Source organism: Mus caroli, chromosome 7 (assembly GCF_900094665.2).
Source record: "Mus caroli chromosome 7, CAROLI_EIJ_v1.1, whole genome shotgun sequence".
NCBI lineage: Eukaryota > Metazoa > Chordata > Mammalia > Rodentia > Muridae > Mus > Mus caroli.
Genome location: NC_034576.1, coordinates 1,673,426 through 1,695,105, shown reverse-complemented (window position 1 = coordinate 1,695,105; position 21,680 = coordinate 1,673,426). Strand labels below are relative to the sequence as shown.

The 21,680-nt window shown below is 49.9% G+C and overlaps 2 protein-coding genes across 6 annotated transcripts; one reads left to right on the top strand and one right to left on the bottom strand.

The window, feature by feature from the left end:
* Znf524 (zinc finger protein 524) lies at positions 1-3,080 on the bottom strand. Of its 3 annotated transcripts, none has more exons than XM_029479881.1 (3): positions 2,955-3,080; positions 1,458-1,560; positions 1-1,055 (listed from the first exon to the last, which is right to left on the bottom strand). In XM_029479881.1, exon 3 carries the CDS (start codon positions 1,015-1,017, stop codon positions 52-54), a length of 966 nt encoding a protein of 321 aa, XP_029335741.1. In that variant the 5' UTR covers positions 1,018-1,055; positions 1,458-1,560; positions 2,955-3,080; the 3' UTR covers positions 1-51. The 3 variants fall into 3 exon arrangements, with proteins under 3 accessions (XP_029335741.1, XP_021023819.1, XP_021023818.1); XM_021168160.2 differs by lacking the exon at positions 2,955-3,080 and adding an exon at positions 2,627-2,847; XM_021168159.2 differs by lacking the exon at positions 1,458-1,560.
* A 123-nt stretch (positions 3,081-3,203) lies between these two features.
* On the top strand, positions 3,204-11,459 carry Fiz1 (FLT3 interacting zinc finger 1). Of its 3 annotated transcripts, none has more exons than XM_029479880.1 (3): positions 3,204-3,339; positions 5,463-5,807; positions 9,319-11,459. In XM_029479880.1, exons 2-3 carry the CDS (start codon positions 5,496-5,498, stop codon positions 10,507-10,509), a joined length of 1,503 nt encoding a protein of 500 aa, XP_029335740.1. In that variant the 5' UTR covers positions 3,204-3,339; positions 5,463-5,495; the 3' UTR covers positions 10,510-11,459. The 3 variants fall into 3 exon arrangements, with proteins under 3 accessions (XP_029335740.1, XP_021022501.1, XP_021022502.1); XM_021166842.1 differs by lacking the exon at positions 3,204-3,339 and adding an exon at positions 3,785-3,884; XM_021166843.1 differs by lacking the exon at positions 3,204-3,339 and adding an exon at positions 3,785-3,972.
* The last annotated feature ends 10,221 nt before the right edge of the window (positions 11,460-21,680 follow it).

Below are 21,680 nucleotides of genomic sequence, written 5' to 3'. Positions count from 1 at the left end.
GAAGTCAGTAGGCAGGGATTTATTTCCACAGCCCATGCCTCCCAGAGCTTCTCAGTCCACAGGAGGGTGCCCGATGGCACCAGGACCCAGAGGTTTAGGTCCCTGCTTTTGATCCCCTTCCATGGTGGGAATACCACCAGAAACAAGGGTGTCTTGGCCTTCTTGCCCGTGCCCAGCACCAGCTGAACCCCCCGCTGTAAACCCAGACAGGGGAGAAGTGGTGGAGGATATGGGCCAAGTAGGCTCCTTTCCTTCAGGACACTCCTCCTGTACCCCTTCTTGAACAGGGATGCCCTCGTCGTCGTCCCACAGCAGTTGGGTTCTTGGGTTTGGGGGGCACAGGCGCACAGGCATCCCCACAAGCTCTGGGTGTTTGCGTTTGTAATGGCGCCGGAGAGTATTGGCCTCGGTGAAGCGCACCCTACATGAGGGACATTGGTAAGGTCGCTCACCAGAGTGGATGCGGTGGTGATGTGCAAGCTCCCCTGCCTCTCGGAAGCGGCGAGGGCAGAGCACACAACGGAAGGGCCGAAGGCCAGCATGGATGTTACAATGGCGCCGCAAGTGGCTGGACCGTTTGAAGGTCTTGCCGCAATCTTTGCACACGTGTGGCTTCAATTCTGAGTGTGAGATGCTGTGGCGCTCCAGGTCAGAGAGGTAGGGGAAGGCTCTCAGACACACGGGACAGAAGTGCGGAGCCCTCTTGGAACCAGAGCCCTGGGGCCCATCTGCTGCTGACCCTTCAGGAACTGTATAAGGAACACCCTGATCATCGATCAACAGAAGATCGCTGCTGCCACCGCTGTCCACTGGTGCTGTCAACGGGGTTTCCTGCTCTGATCTGGGGGGACGGCCCCTCTTTCGAGGGAGGGAGGACTTGAGAGTCCGATTGGAGGTGGTGGCTCCCCCTGGAGGTCGGCCTCGGCGCCCCCGGGGAACAGGAGGCAATAAGGCTGGAGGTTTTTCTTCCTCCCCAGACAAAGTTGAAGGCAACGGGTCTGAGCTGGGGTTGTCCATTGAGAAGTGGGGAGCTTGAGTCTGGGTACTGGAGCCGGCTAAGAGAAGAGAGGGGGCGGTGTCAGTGTGGTGAGGGTCTAAGCCCCCGTGTACCCCAGCATCTCACCTATTCCTTCTAAAGACTTTTGAGATCCATATAAGAAGACAATTCTGTATACGTTGGTAAGACATACTGACTGCCCTCCACCAAAGGGTGTCCCATAACTTCTTAACCCTTCCTTTGGATCTAGTCTTTCTTCCGTGGAGGTTTGAGTAAGAATCCCCTCTCCCACTAGGGTTCTATGTTTGAGTGTTTGGATCCATTAGTGGAACTGTTTGGGAAGGATTAGGAGGTGTGGCCTTGATGTGGTGGGTGTGGCCTTATGGAGTAGGTGTTTCACTAGGAGTGAACTTTGAGGTTTCGAAATCCCACACCAAGCCAGTCTCCTCCTCCCTCGAACCTATGGATCAGATGTCAGCTCTTAGCTACTGTTCCAGCACCACGTCAGCCTGTTGGTCACCATTCTCCCAACCAAGATAGATAGATGATCACGGACTAACCCTCTGAAAAATATAAGCAAGCCTCCAATTAAAACAGTCTTTATAAGTTGCTATGGTCATAGTTTTCACCACAGCAACATAACTACAAAAAAGCCTTTAAAGTCAAAACAAGCCAAAAATAAATACATTTTTGAAAAAATCCAGCTAAGAATGTGGGCCTTGAAACAGCCCATCAAATTCTGGGTCACAAAGGACTCAAAAGGCTCCTGCTCCCCACAGAGATGGGGAGGCATGAAGAGAGACAGGTCCTAGCCAAAATCTATTGATTTGTGAAAGATATATATGAAAGTTGCTAAGAGTCTGGGCTTTGAAGTCATATACCCAGAAATCAAATGCTGAATCTGTCCCTTCCTTTGTGTGACCTTAGCCAAGATCCTTACTTCTCTGAGCTTATTTGTGTCTTTTGTAAGATGGAAATCAGGGATTTTTGTTTATTGGTTTGTTTGACTGGTTTTACCTACTAACCCAGACATGCTGTGAACATAATACACAAAAGAGCCAGCACTGCAGCACTGGTCGTTGAGCCTCACAGCAGTCCTCTGAGGGAACATTTTCAAAGGGTTTCATTTGGATCCAGTTTGGCCAACAATTAGCATGTGATTCTACAAGTGGCTTTGCCTCTGAGTCTGTTTCCTTTTCTGTAAACTCAATATACCAAGGTTGTAGGGAGAATCGACAGGAATGAGGAAGCTTCAAAAATGTCCTTAGTGCACAGTCTAGAAAACAGAAAGCTCCAGGATTTTCCCCAGTGCCCACAAGATCCCAGGATAGTAGGAATTGAGTGTACTTGGGGTCAAAGGTTAAAGGTGCAGCTAGCAGCAGATGCTGTCGGGGGACCCTGCACCCCTCTTTTTATTATTTTATTGTTTGGTTGGTTTAAAGTTTTGTGTGTGGTGTTGGCTATCCTAATCAGGGCCTCACACATACTGGGCCTGAGCTACACCCCCAAAACTTGCACCCCCTTTTAATATGCACATAGCATGAGGTACACACAGAAGCAACTTGTCCAGGATCACATGGTTCGCACGATGAGGAAGCCTGGACAAGAAGCTGAGTTTCTGAAACATACCTATGAAGTGACAGAGTGGCTCTTCGACCCTCTCCCACCCACAAGTCCGGTACGACGCGTGCCTGTCAGGCGCGAGTGGCCCAGCCCGCAAGCGGGGCGGGCCCTCAGGGTACGGTGGCCAATGAGCGGCGCGGGGACATTGGTGGCAGGGGCTGCCAGGAGGGGGTCTGCGCGCGCGAGCCCAGACCGCTCGGCGGGGCGCGAGGTCGACGTGCGCAGGAGAGAGCAAAGAAGCTGGGAACAGGTGCCGGGTGCGCGCTCGTGCGCGCGCGCCGGGACCACCCCCTTTCCCCCATCCCCCCCACCCGGGCCCCCCGCCTCTGGGTACCTCATTTGCATGCTGCCTGGGCTCGCGTGTGTACGCGCGCGCGCGCCGGGGGCCACGGGCCGAAGCGTGGGAAGGGGCGGGAGAGAGGGGGCCCAGCCCCTAGGCGGCGGCGGGGCGGGGGTGTGGGAGGTGGCAGAGCGAGAGCTGGACCCCGCCCCTCGGCACGGAAGCCGGGGGCCCCTCCCTCCCTCCCCCGCCGCCAGCGCCCGCGGGGAACAAAGAGGATGCCCTGGGTCCCAAGGCCCCGACACGCTAGCAACAAACGCGCCTGCGTATCAGTCGCCTTCGTGTGCCCAGTGACAACGCACAAAAATCCCCAGCCACCTGCAAAAAATGCCTTTCCTCCCACGAAGCCTTCCCAACCCGGTGACCCAATCAAATACAGGTACCGGATAGATGAGAAACGGGAAATGGCTGCTAAGTGCCCCTAATTAATATGGCGCTCATCAGCTTCAAAGAGCCATGGAGTGAAAGTAGTAAAATGGTGCTTGGTGTTTCCTAACTCTGAACAAGTTTGACCACTTGGATTTTTCTCCCTCTTCCGGCGTCCTTCCCAGCAGAAGTCAAAGACTAGAAAACAAGGAATCTTATCCGAACACATCTATGTTAACTCTCTGTAACCGCGCCGTGGGGCTACAAAATGCTGCACGCTGAGGGTATTGCCCTTAGTCTATATAGCACCGCGGGTAACTTAGGCCCCACCCCTGCCCTCAACAAAGATGGCGCTAGCCTAGCTTCTTTAACCTCCGCGGCTGGAAATAGGAAAGGAAAAAACAGAAGGGCGGGGCGGGGGCGGGATTGAGAAGCCAAAAAGGAGGGGGAAAGGGGGGTTGAGGGGCGTAGAAGAGAGCTGAGGCGGAAGTCGAGGGGCCCCTCAGGTGGAAGTGACGCTGACCCCGCTACCCAAAATGTCGGCGCCCAGAGGGAGGTGTAAGTAATTAAACAGGAAAGCGGACAGACTTTCCCGGCCTCCCGGAGGCCTGCCTGGTCTCCAGGACCTCCGCAACGCAAAAGCAAGGTGGTCTTGCCTAGTTAGTCCTGGGCCGCTTGACCTGCCCCCGACTCGGGCGCCCGAGACTGCACCTTGTAGGGGCAGGGCGAGGGGTACAAAGGGCCAGCTTTCCGGGCCTTGTTCGCAAGATCGAGCAGGGGTGGGGGTGGGGGCCGGCTGCACCAGACACCGTGGGGTGCTGGAGGGGCGGAGCTTAAGGTGCTCGGGGCGGGGCAGAACTGGAGGAGTAACTTGTTGAGGCGTGGCTTATAGTCGGAGAGGAGGGGTTTCAAGAAAGTGTGGAGACTGGTTAGAAAATGGGAGAGGTTTATATAAAGTGGGGCCTAGCAAAGAGGCGTGAATCTCATGAAATGGGGAAAAAGGCCTTGGTTGAAAAATTGAAGAAATTTCGTAAGATGAGTGGAAAACTGGGGTCCAGTAAGACAACAGAGGCCCAGAGTATGTTGTGTGAAGTTTGCCTGAGGTGTGACTTTAAGAAAAGCTTACCTTGACAAGTGGGTGGGGGGTGGGGGGGCGTTAGCCGGGCGGTGGTGGCGCATGCCTTTAATCCCAGCACTTGGGAGGCAGAGGCAGGCGGATTTCTGAGTTCAAGGCCAGCCTGGTCTACAAAGTGAGTTCCAGGACATCCAGGGCTATACAGAGAAACCCTGTCTCGAAAAACAAAACAAACAAACAAAAAAACAACGAGACAAGACAAGGGGGGGGGGGACGATCTAGGTGTGCAATTTGGAAAGTTTTAGTGGAACTATCAGGTTTTTATCACGAAGGTAAAAAATGTTCTCGGGGGGCGGGGCTTGGCGGCAAGCTAAGAATATAATAGCGAAGTTGAGGTAATTATAGAAAAATGTGACTTATTTGAAGAAGTTAGGCGGGATTTGGAAGCAAGTCTCAGTGAAGATTTAACTTAGAAAAGTCAAATTAACTAAGAAGCATATGAGAATAAAGGAACTAAGAGGAACTTGGTCAAACTGCTCAGTTACGTCTTTTCTGTGCCTCGGCTTGCCTAAATGCGTTGTACACCTTGCTACAGTTTTACTTAGCTCACACCATCACTGTATGAAGAAGCATTGGCATACCCATTTCATTCGTAAAAAGGTTTTGTTTCTGAAACTACAGAACTAGTGTGAACTCCCTAGAAGCACGAGGCGAAGGCACTTGTCTAAAAGAATCAAGAGCTTAGGGAAGAGAGGGAGGGGCTTGAAAGAGGCAGCCCACGCCCAAGCAAGAGTAGGAGGGCCTTAATCTGTAGTGCGCAGGCTTGGACCGGATTGAGGGAGAGCTTGAGAACACCGTTTGAAGAAAATAACGTGCACGTGGCTAGGAAGGTTAGAGAACTAGGAGGCTTTGTAAAGAGTGGAAACATTTTAAAGGGTAGTGGTTGCAGCTCGGTGGTGGGGGTGGCTAAGCGCTTTGAGAGTCTACCTGAGCCAAGAGAGCCAAGGGAAGGGATGGCCAGTGGAGAGGTGACTCTTACTGGTGTCTCTTCTGTACTCCAGAGAAAGCCCCAAGCCACCTCCGGACCTTCAGTCATGGAAGACTCCTCACTGCCTGTGGTTCCTGCCCCCATCGCTGCTCCAGGACCAGCACCATCTGCCACTGCGCCTCGGGTCCCCTTTCACTGTAGTGAATGTGGCAAGAGCTTCCGTTACCGATCAGACCTGAGGCGCCACTTTGCTCGACACACGGCTCTCAAGCCCCACGCATGTCCTCGATGCGGTAAGGGCTTCAAGCATAGCTTCAACTTGGCTAACCATCTGCGCTCACACACTGGTGAACGACCCTACCGATGCTCTGCCTGCCCTAAGGGATTCCGAGACTCCACTGGCCTGCTGCACCACCAGGTGAGTCCGGGAAGGCCACATGTGGCTCAGAGACTGGGACTCCACTCCACTCAGGGAAAGGCAGCTAGAGATGGCCCTGGCTAGTAAATTTGCCCCGCAGCCTTGTTTTTACGCCATCTTGAAAATAGGTTAGTGTATTCCCAATAGGTCCATGTACACCCACCTCCTTTATTCTACAACGATCAATTTCCCCTACATGGAACACAGGCCTTCAAGGGAACTCAACGAGGCCTACAAATGATCAGGCACCAGGTAGAGGTTAAAGAAAGCAGTTTCTGCCAGGCAGTGGTGGGTCTCGCCTTTAATCCCAGGCAGAGGCAGGCGGATTTCTGAGTTCAAGGCCAGCCTGGTTTACAGAGTGAGTTCCAGGACAGCCAGGGCTATACAGAGAAACCCTATCTCAGAAAAAAAAAAGAAAGAAAGAAAGAAAAGAAAAGAAAGAAAAAGAGAGAGAAAGAAAGGAGAAAGCAAGTAAGCGGTTTCTGAGAAAAGAGTTCTCTAAGGGAGAGGTTTGGGAAGCAAATTTAAAAAAAAAAAAAAAGAAAAAATCAGAGCATGGTGATACATTCTTCTAATCCTAGCACTGGGAGGCAGAGGCAGGAGAATCAGGAGTTCAAGGTCAGCTTCGGCTACAGAGTTTGAGGCCAGCTTGGACTATATGACCCTGTCCCAGACAACAAAATAGAAATTAATGTATAGGAGAACATTAGATTGTTATAGACCAGAGGGCACAATGTGTCTGATTGAGACTTGACGTGTAAGACGTCCTCTTGGGAAAAGCATTGTAGGTCAAAGGACCAGCAAGTGCAAAAGCCGGGAGGTGGGAAGGCCCCGATGTGCTCACAGGTGTGACACAACTGTTCCTGGGAGAGACCACTCACATTCACCCCAGGTAGGGCGCCACCAGCAGACCAGAGTCCAGTTGCACCGAAGGTCTGTCTGTCAGAGGGTTTAACTGCGTTCTCCCGGAGAGCACAGGTGAGGAGGAGTTACTGCAGTATGTGAAACACCCCGCCCCCAGGCCTGAGCAGGCACATCAGCACGAAGCCCCATGCATGCCACCAGGGTGGAACGAGCACCTCGTGGAAGCTGCATGATGGGATCCCACCGTTAGTTACTGTCCACTTCCTAACACTGACAAGATCTCACCAGGTCACTTGCAACGGGGGGGATGATAGCTCGACTCCTGGTAGCTGCCCTGGCTTCCCAGCTTAGGTTGGCTCAAGGAAAGGAAACAGACAGAACCAAGCAGTGTCTTCACACACAGGCTGCTGGAGAGCCACCTGGTTGGAGCCTCATGCAGTGAGGGCACTGTGAAGTGGGAAAAAGCAGGAGTGTTTATGGAGGAGAGATGGCCTTTGAGCTGAAGCCTGAGGATGCCTAGAGCCCTGGCCGTAGCTGTGTTCTGTGGGAATCAGTTGCTAGATGAGGTCAGCATGGAGAACATGCCAGCTGGCCCATAGCAGGGCTGGGAATGGGGAGATGGAGTCCCCTTTTGTAGGTTCCTAGAGTCTTGGACAAGAAAAATTTAAAGCAGACTTAGAAACTTGAGAATCATCTTACTAGAATTTAAGGGGTGGGGAAGCAGTAAGAGGAGAGAAAGACCACCATTTTAAGTTAGTTCAAGAAAGATGGCGTGCTCACGGGTGACGTTCTGTAAGCGGCTACATGGGAGGTGTCTCTTCAGAGAGGCAGAAAGTTCGGAGTGTGGCGGCAAGCACACTGAGGGCTTGAGTCAGTATCCAAAGAAGAGGCAGAAAGTAGAAAGGGAGCCTGCAGTGGTGCACACACCTTTAATCTCAACACTCGGGGACTGGGGGCAGAGGCCGTGGCTCTCGGAGCTGTAGGCCAGCCAGGGCTACACAGAGAAACCCTGTCTCAAAAAAGACAAATAGCCAGGTGGTGGTGGTACACACACACCTTTAATCCCAGTCCTTGGGAGGCAGAAGCAGACCAGTCTCTGACTTGGAGGCCAGCAGTGAGTTCTAGGACAGTCAAGACTATACAGAGAAACCCGGTCTCAGGGGGAAAAAAAATGGAGACAAGGAGGCTGGTAGAGAAAGACGAGATGGGCCTTTCGAGTTAAGAGCTCATATTGCACGCAGACTCAGGAAAGAGCCATAAGCAGCTGCATCAGGAGAGAGCTGTGAGGACTGAGTTAAGAACTCAAAGGGCACGGAGACTCGGGGAAGAGCTGTGAGCAGCTGCATCGGGGAAGAGCTCTGAGGACTGCAAGGGTTTCCTCACTAATGAGATGACCATTCCGCCCGTCCCTCAGCTGCCTCCTGGCCAGGTCGTTGACAGGACTGGATTAACTCTTCTTGTTGTTGTTTGTTTGGTTGGTTGGTTTTTGTTTTGAGACAGGTTTCTGTGCAGCCCTGGCTGTCCTGGAACTAGTTCTGTAGACCAGGCTGGCCTCAAACTTGGAGATCCACCTGCCTCTGCCTCCTGAGTTCTGAGATGAAAGGTGAACACCACCACCTAGTTTGGATTAAGTATTAGGGAGATGACAACAGTATGCTGTGTGCAGCTTAGAATGCTGTGTCTCAACCCAGAGTCCAAAATAGAATTCAGATCTTTTTGAGATTTATTTAGTTATTTATGTGGGTGTTTTTCTGGCCTGTATGTCTGTACTTCATTTCACTGCAGGTGCCCCAGGGGGTAGGAAGAGGGCACTGGATCCCCTGGAACTGCAGCTACTGGCTGCTGTTAGCTGCCATGTGGGTGCTGGGGATAGAACCCTGACCCTCTTTAAAATATTCTTTCTTTAAAATATTTTTTTTCAAGATTTATTTATTTATTATATGTAAGTACACTGTAGCTGTCTTCAGACACCCTGGCAGAGGGCATCAGATCTCATTACAGATGGTTGTGAGCCACCATGTGGTTGTTGGGATTTGAACTCAGGACCTTCGGAAAAGCAGTCAGTGCTCTTAACCATTGAGCCGTCTCTCCAGCCCCAAATATTCTTATTCCATGTTTTGTTCTTGTTTGGTTCATTGGTTGTTTTGGGACAGGGTTTCACCATGTAGCCCTGACTGGCCTCCAGCTCACAGGATTGGAGTGCTGGGATTAAAGTCTTGCACTAGTCCAGCTCCATAAGGTAAGATGGGCCACACACAGCTCATCTTACAGGAATTAGTTCTCTCCTTCCACATATGGGTCCCAGGGATCAAATTCGTGTCACCAGACTTAAGCTGCAAGTACCTTTATCGGCTGAGCCATGCCGCTAACCCAGACTCAATTCTTTTGGCAAGGGGGAAGTAGCTTTCTTTTAGCAGGTCTCGATAAAGCCCTACTACTTTTTCATTATGGTATTTTAGCTTTTCATGAGGGGCACTTGGGAAACTTGCCTTGACAAGGAGGTAGGGTTCCTTCTCAATGGCCCCCACAATGCCTGTCTAGTAACCTAACAGGAGAGCCAGCAGCTGGATTCCAGAGCTTGGGTTCATTTTCTGGGCATCTCCTGTTGAGCCTAGATCGTCAGCCCTTCCTCTGCTCTCGTTCGCAGGTGGTCCACACTGGTGAAAAGCCCTACTGCTGTTTGGTCTGTGAGCTCCGCTTCTCCTCTCGCTCCAGCCTGGGCCGCCATCTCAAGCGGCAGCACCGGGGCACACTTCCCTCTCCCCTGCAGCCTAGCCCCGGCCTGCCTCCCCTGAGCTCCCCCTGCTCAGTATGTTGCAACGTGGGTCCCTGCTCGGTTTGTGGAGGTGGAGGGTCCAGTGGAGGAGAGGGCCTGGAGGGAGCAGGAGCAACCAGCTGGGGACTGGCAGAGGCTGCAGCAGCCGCGGCAGCCTCGCTGCCCCCATTTGCATGCGGTGCCTGTGCCAGGCGTTTTGACCATGGCCGGGAGCTTGCAGCCCACTGGGCCGCACACACCGATGTGAAGCCATTCAAGTGCCCGCGCTGTGAGCGCGACTTCAACGCACCTGCGCTGCTAGAACGCCACAAGCTCACTCATGACCTGCAGGGGAGCAATGCACCTCCAACGCAGGTTTGGGCCTCGGGTGGGGGTCCAGAGGTGGCAGGAGAGGGCGATGCCTCGGAGGTGGGGGCCGACCCCCAGACTTGGGACGCCGGGCTGCTCCTGAGCCCTACTGGGGCAGGCGTGCCCAAGCTGGAGGCACTGCTCCCGGGGGACGAGGGCTCTGGGAATGCTCAGGCTCCTGCTGCAGCAGCCGAAGCATCTTCGGAAGACACACTGTACCAGTGCGACTGCGGGACCTTCTTCGCATCTGCCCCGGCTTTGGCCAGCCATCTAGAGGCTCACTCAGGCCCAGCCACGTACGGCTGTGGCCACTGCGGAGCGCTGTACGCGGCGCTGGCTGCCCTGGAGGAGCATCGGCGTGCAAGCCATGGTGAGGGTAGCGGGGAGGCAGCCCCCGATGGTGAGGGCAATCAGGCAGCTGGCGGGCCGAGACCCGGCTCCTCCAGCCGTAGCAAGAAAATCTTTGGCTGTTCTGAATGTGAGAAGCTGTTCCGTTCACCTCGAGACCTGGAAAGGCATGTGTTGGTCCATACGGGGGAAAAGCCGTTCCCGTGCCTGGAGTGTGGCAAGTTCTTCCGCCATGAGTGCTACCTCAAGCGTCACCGGCTGCTGCATGGCACAGAGCGGCCCTTCCCCTGCCACATCTGTGGCAAGGGCTTCATCACGCTTAGCAACCTCTCCAGGCACCTGAAGCTACACAGGGGCATGGACTGAATAACCAGGACACCCCTGCCCACTAAGTCCAGAGCCAGACCATAAGACGAGCCAGGCCCCTGCCTGGAAAAATGGTGCCACTCAGAACCCACAGTGAAGCATCCTTCAGCAAAGGGGGTCCAAGAACATAATTGTTGGAGAATTTCTCTCTGAAACCTACAGAGACTATTCACTTTGAGACCCCTGGAATGTGGCATGTTCAAATCAACTGGCCTCCAAGACTGGGTACATAGTAATGAAAAACGGGTCTCCACTAACATCTCTCAGAAGGTAACATGTAGGCACCCCCATGATTTTAACCACCCTGTGAGCCAGCATTCCAGATCCTTCATCTAGAGAATGGGGGTGGGGCAATATCTTAGACTCTTCCAGGAACCTCTCCAAATGACACCTCTCAGCCACTGGTGACCCCAGAAAAATGAGTATAACCGAAATCTGCCTTCCGCCAATTTTGCTTCCTGTACTGAAAAATCAGGGTAGATGCCCCCCACCTTCAGTTAACCCACTCTCAGATTAGGTCTCCCTTACTGCAGAATGGTCTGTCCCTACTGATCTTCCCCCATCCTGAACACTAGATTAGACTAGCCCTTTAGGTTGGACTAACCCAGATGCACATCCACTTGGAATGGGCTGGTGTCTGGAATGGTTGTGGCCTAATCCCACTCTCCTTAGAGTACTAGGGCAGACATTCCCTTATGCTGTAGAGCACAGTCCTTTGACCACGATTTCCCAATCCTGTGACCTGGTGGAGGTGGTAGATGTTGAGGCTTTCCCTACCCTTTGACTTGTAGTACTTTGGTCTTTCCATCACTACAACTTGACTCTTTGTTCCAACGTCCCAAGGGGATATGGGAACTTGGCCAGGGGGTTCTCCCCTGTGAGCCTCAACCTGACCCCTGACCCCTCTCCCCAATGTCTCTGGGACTCCAATAAACCTCATTCAGTCATTACTGTCTTGTTTTCTGATCCTGGACTCCAGGGAGGTGGGGCTCTCTCCCTCTTGGACTTAGATTATGTCCCCTAGGGCCTAGAGAGATGGCTCAGCAGTTAAAATGAATACTCTCCTTTCAGAGGACCAGAGTTCAGCTCTTAGCACCCACACCAGGCTGTTCATAACCATCTGTAACTCAAGCTCCAGTATTTTCATGTTTTCTCCATGAGCTTATATGTACAAAGCCACATACATATACACGTTTCTTTTTAATCTTCAAAAACAGAATAGAGTTACTAAATGAATATAGGTCCTTGAGGGAGAGGCTTAAGAGGCCCTGCCCCTACTTGTGTATTTATAAGCAGCTAATGGCCTGGGGGGCAGGTGATGACTCACAGGGTCCCACCCCTCCCTGAGTATAGAGATTTAATGACTAGTAGGACATCATTGTACTCCTCCTCACCAGTGTAGCTACTGCTAAGTTGCCCAGAAACACCCCATAGGACATGTCCCTTGGAGACCAGGCAGTCTCCTGAAGAGGCTCCATTCCTTCAACTGTGGCTTCTGCAGATGAGTGTGTTAGACCCCCTCACAAAACCGTATGGAACAAGAACCAGCCCCTCAGAGGAGAGGAGAGGACCACTCACACATGTTCTACGGTATTCCTGTGCTGTGCCTGCATACTCCACACTAAGCATTCTAAATGCTGCATAGGCCCTACAGTGAGCAATGCAGAAAATACTGCGCCCCACCCCCACCCCCAGAGCTGATACTCCAGTGTGTGGGCAGTGAGTACAGACGGAGGGGAGAGTCAAATGGAGATGGTAACTTTGATAATGAACAAGAGCTCTGTACCAATAAGGAAGAGTGCTGAGAAGTGGGAGCAGCTGCCTTAGGTGCAGGCCTGTTATCCCAGCTACTTAGGAAGTTCAAGGCTAGCCTGGGCAACTTAGACCTGATCCTTAAAAGGGGATGGCTGGCAACACCTAGATACATACAGGAGGAGACTAAGTCTAAGGAAGGAGGGAAGGGGGAGTTGGCTCCTAGACTTTTGAAACAGTGTTTCACTATATAGCTTTGGTTAGCCTGGAACTCACCATGTAGAGCAGGCTGGATTTGAACTCATAGGGTGTCTTAGTCAGGGTTTCTATTCCTGGACAAAACATCATGACCAAGAAGCAAGTTGGTGAGGGAAGGGTTTATTCAATTTTCACCTCCAAACCACTATTCATCATGAGGAGTCAGGGCCAGAACTCAAGCAGGTCAAGAAGCAGGAGCTGATACAGAAGCCATGGAGGGATGTTTCTTACTGGCTTGCTTCCCCTGGCTTGCTCAGCTTGCTTTCTTATAGAACCAACAACTACCAACCCAGGGATGGTATCACTCACAAGGGGCCCTCCCTGCTTGATCACTAATTGAGAAAATGCCTTACAGCTGAGTCTCATGGAGGCACTTCCTCAACTGAAGCTCCTTTCTCTGTGATAACTCCAGCCTGTGTCAAGTTGACACACAAAACCGGCCAGTACATAGGGATACACCTCCCCACACCACCTGAATGCTGGGATTAAATGTTCAAAGGTGTGGATAACCACAAATATGCAGAACTAGTCCTCTACACGATACCCTCAGCATCCATCTTAAATGCAGTCACAGGTTTCTATTTATGCCCTCGCCTGGGCTCTCACAGCCTTCTCCTGACAGACTGGAGTAGCCTGCACGGGCTCCTTGACTCTCCTTGCTCCATTCAACAGTCAGAAGGCAGAGAAATGGCATGTGTTGTCTTACCCTCTGCTCTTAAAGCCTTACTTTGCATCTTTGCCTTGTCCATGACCACACCCAAATACCCATTTTGAGGTACCTAGCTCTCTATGTAACTCTGTCCTACTTCTTGACTCCCTCCCATTGCCCACACACTAGAATTTAAAGCCCATAATGGCTGGACATGATGATGGCACACGCCATCTCAAGGGCCCCAAAACATTTAAAAAGCCATTTGTGTGTGTGTGTGTGCGCGCACACACACACACGCGTGCCTGTGGAAACCAGAGGTGTCTTTCTCAATTACTCTTCACCTTGTTTCATTTTTTTTTTAGTACAGTTGTGTGTGTGTCTGTGTGTGTGCTTGTGTGTGCACTTGTGCATGTGCCATAGCATAAGTGTGGCAGACAGAAGAAGACAGAAGAAAGCAATTTCAGAAGTTCTCTCTTCCCAGGGACCAAACTTGGGTCGCTGGGCTAGCAGAAAGCCCCTTCACTTATTGTGCCATCTCACCAGCCCCCACATGCCCTGTCTTTCTCTGAATCTGAAACTTCTTTTTGGCTAAGCTAGCTGGCTGGCTAATGAACTTCAGGTGTCTGCCTGTCTTTGTAAAGCCCAACCAACTCTGTTTTTGAAGAAACTCCATTTTGTGCAAGACCAGGTGCTAAACTCCAATTCCAGGAAGAAAATCACAGTCCTCCTGAACAAGCACCCTATGGCAACCCACCCCCTACTTAGTAACAGCCAGTCAGGCTACAATAGCAGGGTCAAGGTGTAAGACCCCGACTTAGAGCGTTTCTCCCTGGAAGGTAAAGCCCCTGGACATTCCCCAAGCTTGTTTTCCCTGATCTCTAAAAATACAGCCAGAAAGAAGCTCTTTGTTCTCTATAGCCAGCAAAAAGCCTTTTTGTTTCTGTGCCTTACAGCCAGAGATGCGATAATTGTAGGAAGACCTACAAGGACACGGAGATAGACACCGGAGATGAGCTACAGCTCACTGCCCCCCACTCCCCCTCGCCAGAAAGGAGCTGTAACCAACTCTCCTCCTGACTCCTCCCAACTCCTCCCAACTCTCCTCCCAACTCCTCCCAATTCCTCACTTTCCTTTAAAAGCCCCCTACTATTACCGCTGTGGGTCGAACTCCCCTGCCTTGCATGGCGGCACGAGGACTTCGTCCTTAGCTAGCTGATAATAAAACATCTTGCAGTTTGCATCAGGTGTGGTTTTCTCTCGAGTCATTGGGGTGCTGGCCAGCTCATCCCGGGACTTGAGAGGAGGCCCAGCTTCAGGGGTCTTACAAAGGTAAGAAAACTTAAGACATCCTGCATAGAATAGATAACTTAGCCATCCTATTTGTCAGATGGTTTTGTCCCCATGTCCCATTCCTGCAGAGTGTGCCAGAAATACAGGGCTTTTTTTTCTAGAGCTGTAGCTCATTGCTAGAGTGTTTACCTAGCATGCAGGAATCCCTGGATTTAATCTCTGCACATCAAACAGGTGTGGAGATTACATATACCTGTAATCCCAGCACACTGGGAGCCTGAGGTCAAAAGATCAGTTCAAGACCATCCTTGGCTACATAGTGAGCTCAAAGCCAGCCTGAGCTACAAGAGATATTTTTTTTTAAGATCTATTTATCTATTATATGTAAGTACACTGTAGTTGTCTTCAGACACACCAGAAGAGGGAGTCAGATCTCATTATGGATGGTTATGAGCCACCATGTGGTTGCTGGGATTTGAACTCAGGACCTTCAGAAGAGCAGTCAGTGTACTCTTAACCACTGAGCCATCTCTCCAGCCCAGAAATACAGTTTTTAAAACATTAACTTGCTGACCTGTATGGAAATTCTCCCAAGCTTCCTATAACTACAATAAATACCTTGCACCCCTAGACTTGGGGCTCTCATCCTGACTTGCTGCAATGGGGGCAGTGGGAGACCTTGCTTGAGAGCTCGTAATAAAGACCCTTATGTGTTTACATTGGAATTTGCTCCTTGGTGGTTTTGGGGGTACCTGCTACTTGGGCATAACATCTTCACTCCCTACAGAATCGTACTGTGCCATTCTGCTTTTACCTGGGTGCCAGGGATCTGAGCCTCATTCTTGCAAAGCAGGTACTTTTCCTCATGAACCATTCCCCCAGCCATGGTTGTCTGTCTGTTTTCTTTGTATTCTACAGTGCTAAGTTGGAACCAGGGCCTTGTACAAGGCAAGTGTTCTCTCCCTGCTGGGGTTCCTTTAAAAACAGTTTTGCCCAGTTGTTCATTTATTCCATGCACTTTTTATCTGTGAGCCTTATGCATCACAAGGAAGAAAGTTGAGAGAGAGAGATTTGGGTGTGGGGAGAACTCTGACTCGCCAGCAAGAATGATGCTGCAACAGGATCCTTCTGCACACGTTTATTGGGAGAGCTTGATTGCAGAGGCGAAGAGACCCCAAACCCAGAACTGGTGCTGCTTATATAGGCCTAGGAGAGGCGTGTCTCACACTCAGATTGGTTGTGCTTGGGTTATGCTTACCACCTCATTTGCATGCCTACATCTGATTGGTTAACTTCTCTCTCATCTGATTGGTTAATTTTGGTTAATTCTCAAAACCTCATCTTGGCAAAAAAACTTTACTGCCTATGTATGTGTGGTGGCCAGCGGAAGCCAGCGCCACCCTGCAATGGCACATGTGGCTTCCCACAACCCACAGTTGCCAATCTGGAAAAGTTCCATCCCTTGGGAGCAAAGCCATTTCTCCAGAGATGCTAGACCTTATTGGTATTCTCAGTGTTGGGGCCAGAGAGATGGCTCAGTGGAAAAGGTGCTTGCTGCTAAACCCAACATCCTGAGTTCAATCCCTGTGACCCACATGGTAAAAAGAGAGAAAGGATTTTTGCAAGTTGCCCTTTGATTTCCGCAGGTGTACCATGATATATGCATGCTACCCCAATAGATAGATAGATAGATAGAATGTAAAAACCAAGAGGTATTTTGTAGGGTTTGGAGAGACAGCTTTGAGGTTAAGAACACTTGCTGCTTTTGCAGAGGGTCAGAGTTCAAGTACCAGCACACACAGGGTGGCTCACAACCCTCTGTTGTAATCAGTTCCAGGAGATATCACACCCTCTTCTGGCCTCCATGGGAAACAGGAACACAGATATCCATGCAGGCAAAGCATCTATATTGCATTAAATAAATAAGTTTTATATTTTATTTAATATATAATACAATACATACATACACACATACACATACACACACACACACACACATACACACAGTATTCTCCACTCAGCAATAGAGGTCCAGAGACAAGGCTTACTCTTTCTGAATAAAATACATGTTAAGGCACATGCTATTCCAAATCTATAATAGCAGCACTTGAGAGGCAGAGGCAGGAGAGTCTATCCAGAGTTCAAGTATGTCTGGGCTAAATGAGACCCTGCATAAAAAAAAAAAAAAAAAAAAAAAAAAGAACCAAATGTCTGAGTTGGAGAAACAAGGCCTGCCCCTGGATACAGGCACTGTCTCCCCCCAACCCCCAAGACAAAGCAGGTCTTGAGAGAAGGAGGCTGAGCAGAGTGAGCACCTGGAAAGGTGCCAGCGTTGTCACAGAGACAGAAACCACCTGTGGTTGGGGGATGAATGGGAGCCACCAACCTCACCTCCACCACAAAGTTTATTGCTCAGGGAAGACAGTGACGAAAGAGATTGATCCATTTCCTGAACGGTAGCACAGGCTTGTAATGCCAGCAGCACAGGAGAAGCTGAGGCAAGAGGATCATTGTGAGTTCTAGGCAGGCCCAGGATACATAGCAAGACTCTGTTTTAAAAAACAGACCAAAATCTAACCAACCAACAACACAACTCAAAAATCTGAAAGGAAGAAAAAAAAATCATGCAATTCTCAAGTACAGAGACATCCCAGAGCTGGTCACCAAACCTGCCTTACTGTGGCCGAGTTTTACAGCTATTGTGAAGGAGGAAAAGAAGCCCCTACCCCTTTAAAGCATTCATTACTATAGGGATGCTGGCAACTCCCAAGCCTCTCTTTGAGGCTGAGCTCTTGTTGGCTAACCTACAAGCTCGCCTGACTTCTGTCTCTCTCCCCCATCTGATTTCAGCACCCCACTCCTCACCATTCTAGGTCCCAAAGCCATAGTCCTCATTCTTCTGATAAGTTCCCAGGTTGTACTATTTCAGATCCTCCTGCCTCCACCTCCTGAGTGCTGGGTTTGGGTCACCAAGCTTGGTTTATGTTGGGACCAACCTGCAAGCTAGACAGGCACTCTACCAACTGAGTGAGCTACATCACCAACCCCTCTCATCTCCTTTTCTTTGCCCACAAATGTATGGTGCTCCAAGCAGAGCAGTGAAACTTGCCTTCTTGGAGTTTCTATAGTACCCAGAGGGAAATGGCCACCACGAATAATTCACCAATAGTCTAAGGTTATTTTTGAGGTAAGTGCAATGTTGAAAAACAAGACTCAGGTTGACCAGATGGCTCAGCAGGTAGAGGTGCCTGCAGTCAAGTTTGGTGACCTGAGTTCAATTCTTGGGACTAATATGGTTAAAAGGGAGAACTGATTCCTAAGAACAGTCCTCAGACTTCCACATGCATGCCTTAGCACAGATGCATGCCCTGCCCTCAACACAAATATAATTAATACATAAGAGGTAACAAAAGTATTTTCAAAGAAGAAAATTGGACAGTAGAGATGGCTGAGTAGTTAAGAGCTCTTACTGCACTAACATCTCCAGGGAGATCTGACACCCTCTTCTGGCCTCCTTGTGCACTGCACAAATGTGCCCACATGCCAATTCACACATAAATAAGATAAAATTAAAATAAAATAAAATATTTAAATAATAATAGTAGTAATCCTTTTATTTTTTTTAGATTTATTTTATGTTTGTGAGTACACTATAGCTGTCTTTAGACACACCAGAAGAGGGTATCAGATCTAATTACAGATGGTTGTGAGCCACCATGTGGTTGATGAGATTGAACTCTGAACCCCTGGAAGAGCAGCCAGTGCTCTTAACCGCTGAGCCATCTCTCCAGCCCCTTTATTTATTTATTTATTTATTTATTTATTTATTTATTTATTATTAAGAAAGAAAACTGAGGACCATTTTAGCTAGCATGCACCAGACATACATCTCTGGAGGTGACAGAGGCAAGGAGATCCTTATAGAAATAAGTCCAAAGGAAGGACATTACAGACAAAGGAAGCAGGAGGTGGAAATTAAGTGAGGAAATATTGGGCCTGGATGTGCTTTTGAAGCCCTAGCATTTTGGACGTTGAGGAAGGAGGATCACACATTTGAGGTCATTTTGGGCTATATAGTTAGACTCTGCTCCCCGTCGGCCCCTCTCATCACCAGAAAGGCAGTAGGCAAACAGAACTAGATAGGGTTTGAGGGATAAAGGGCTGGGGTTTTGTCTTCTTTTGCTGGTTTGTTTGTTTGTTTGTTTGTTTGTTTGTTTGTTTTTCTTCCTGAGCATGAAGAGAAATCGTGGGAAGTGTTCAGCTCAGAAATGAGGTGTGGCTGGGCCAACAAAACCTCTCAGAAATAAAGGTACTTGCTGCCAAGCAGAACGACCCTAGCTTCATCTCTGGAATCCACAGGGTGGAAGGAGAGAACTGACTCCCACAGGTTGTTCTCTCATCCCTGTGGGCACACACCAACGTTTTTGTTTGTCTGCTTTTATTTCATTTATTTAAGTTAGGAGCTGTAATAGGTGGGTCTGGATTTTAGGCTAGAAAGTGAGACGCCAATGAGTTGATTGTGTCCCTCAAGTAAGTAACCAGGCTGGGTCACAGTGGCCCAGCCACCTCTCACCTGGAGCAGAGCAGCCTTACAACCCTGGCCTACAGCGCCCCCCCACCCCCCCACACACACCTTCCCCGCATCCCGCCCTGCACCCCGCTCCGCATCCCGCCCCGCCCTGCCTCAGTGCAGGTTCCTCGGGAATGTTTCTAAACCCTAATCGGATCATATGACTCTGCTGCTTAAAACCTTCTCAATGGCTCCTCAGTGCTCTCCGAGTAATTGCGGGCTCAGCTGGCCACAGTCCTTGCACAGGGTTGAGGCTTCTCTCTGATAGTCTGGCCACCATGGATGCCCTAAGTAACAGCGTCCTTGTTCTGTTCTGTTTGAAATTCTTCCTGTTTACCCATTTCTACATTTGTTACTTTCCTCCCTCCCCCTTTTTGCTGTTGTTGCTCATTTGTTTATTTGAGACTAGGGCTTTCCTTGTATCATTATAGTATGGAATGTTGCCCTGCCTCCACCTCCTAAGTGAGGGGATCGCAGGTGCACACAACCATGCCTTGCCCCTCTTAAAAAAGAATTTATTACCTGTTTTTCCTGCCTGTATGTATGTGCGCCCCATGTATGCTTGGCTCCGGGAGACAGAGAGGTCCTCTTGGAACTGGAGTGTTATAAAGGAACTGTGAGTTGTTCTGTGGGTGCTGGTCCTCATCAAGAGCATTTAGTGTTTTTAACCGCAGAGCCATCTTGTCGGTCTCCAAGCTGCAGATAGGAGCACAGGCAGAGACTTAGCACGGGTGGCTTTTGTGTTGTTCTCTTTCTTGTGATCACTTGGGGAGTCTCCACATTTCCACACAGTAAGCTTCTTACTCCTTTTTTTTTTTTTTTTTTTCAGAGCATACAAGATTTCTCTGGGCCATGATTTTATTCCTCTGATCTCTTACTGAGCCATTAATAGCGATTTCCAAGACTGCCGTAGTAGACTAGCCAGAAAGCTCAGTCAGTACAGGCACTTGTCCCCAAGGCTAATCACCTGAGTTTGATCCTAGGACAGGACCCGCATCATAGAGAGCTGACCTCTGACCTTCATATATGCACTGTGCTGTGTGTACACCCGACATACATAAATAATAAATGTAACAGAATCTAACTTCAATTTATTTTTATTTTTTGGCAATATGCCCCCCTGCGTGTATGTGTTCAAAAGACAAAAGGTGGTGGACTGAAGTTATACAGGGGGTGGGGCCTTGACTGGATGCTGGGAACCAAATTCTGGCCCTCTTGAACAGCAACAAACACTCTTAACCACTGAACTGCCTCTTCAGCCCTATACATTTGTATTTGTTTATTTAATGTGTATATGTACATTTGTGTCTGTGTGTTTATATGTGTGTATATGTGTATTGTATGTATGGGTGTGTGTGTTTGTACATATGTGAATGTGTGTTTATGTATATGTGTGTGCAGACACACAGGTGCGGAAGTCAGAGGCCCACCCACAGGAATCGGTTTGGTGATCTCTTTCTACTCTGTGGGTCCTGGATAGCTCAGGTCATCAGCCACGAGTCAGGTGCCTTTGCACTGAGCTATCTTGCCAGCCCAAAATACCTACACTGAAATGTTTTAAAAAGAAAAAGAAAGCAGCCACAATGGACTGGCACAAGTATAATACTGCATGTTTCTGGTTTTTCAAGGGTAAATTCCTGGAATTACTAGCATGTTAAAGCTTTCCAAACCTCTACTCACCCAGACACATACAAAAGGAACAGTTTACCCAGCCTCTTGCCAACTATGTTTGGCATGAAGTTAACCCTAAAGAAAACAACACTGTAATGCAGGCAGATTCCTGCAACGGCCCTTTTTCTCCATCATATATACTTTGAGATGTGGCCCATGTAGCAGACTGAAACATTAAAAGCTCCAAGTTCCAGAAACGTAGTTGCCAAGGAAGACTAGAGGAATGACATTCACTCCCATTGAAAGCCAGCTCACTGTCTCTTCCATCCCCTTCATTCCACAGAACTTTCCCTTGTCACACCATCTGTGACTGACTCTTGTCTGTCCCTTTTCATCATAGTATGAATTTTGCCTTTATCGATCCAGCACCAAGGACAGAGCCAGCCCACAGTAGGTGTTCTGATAAAACTGGTCGGGTTGTGATCCTGGGGCATACCATAAAGGGAGAAACTGAGGCTCGGAGAAGAGAGAATTGCTTGCCCAGGCAACCAAGGGACAGCGAGAATCAAGCTCTATCATAGAGGTGCACTCATTGTGTCACTGAGGTACACTCTCAAGCCTGTATCACTCACTGCTTCGTCCATCTCCATCTCTGTCTTCTTCAGACCCAGCAGCCAGCCAGCACAGTGCCTGGCACCGGCAGAGCTTGATAAATGCCTGTTTGTTGAAAGAATGAATGAATATGTGTTATCTGTTGGGAAATGGAGGAGGGGTGAAAAGCTGGATCCAGATTCCCAGGCTTGCAGCCTCCTCCTCCTCTGAGGGTCCAAAGGACAGGCCTTCAGCCCCTTCCCCTCCAGGGATCCTGGAGCCGCAGCTCCCTCCTCTGCCCCTCACCCCCACCCCCGAGGTCCCTGGCCCTCCGCTTCCGGCTTCTCAGCCAGTCTTTCCTCTTCTGGCCTCCGACCAAGCACCGGGTTTCCGGGGGGAAGGCTTAGGCTGTAACACCGAGCCCAGCCTCCTTCTCCACCCCCACC

Bases quoted from the DNA above. Each gene is read 5' to 3' on its own strand.
- Fiz1 (XM_029479880.1), top strand. From the start codon at position 5,496: ATGGAAGACTCCTCACTGCCTGTGGTTCCTGCCCCCATCGCTGCTCCA. The intron at 5,808-9,318 runs GTGAGTCCGGGA...TCTCGTTCGCAG, and splicing joins CTGGCCTGCTGCACCACCAG to GTGGTCCACACTGGTGAAAA.
- Znf524 (XM_029479881.1), bottom strand. From the start codon at position 1,017: ATGGACAACCCCAGCTCAGACCCGTTGCCTTCAACTTTGTCTGGGGAG.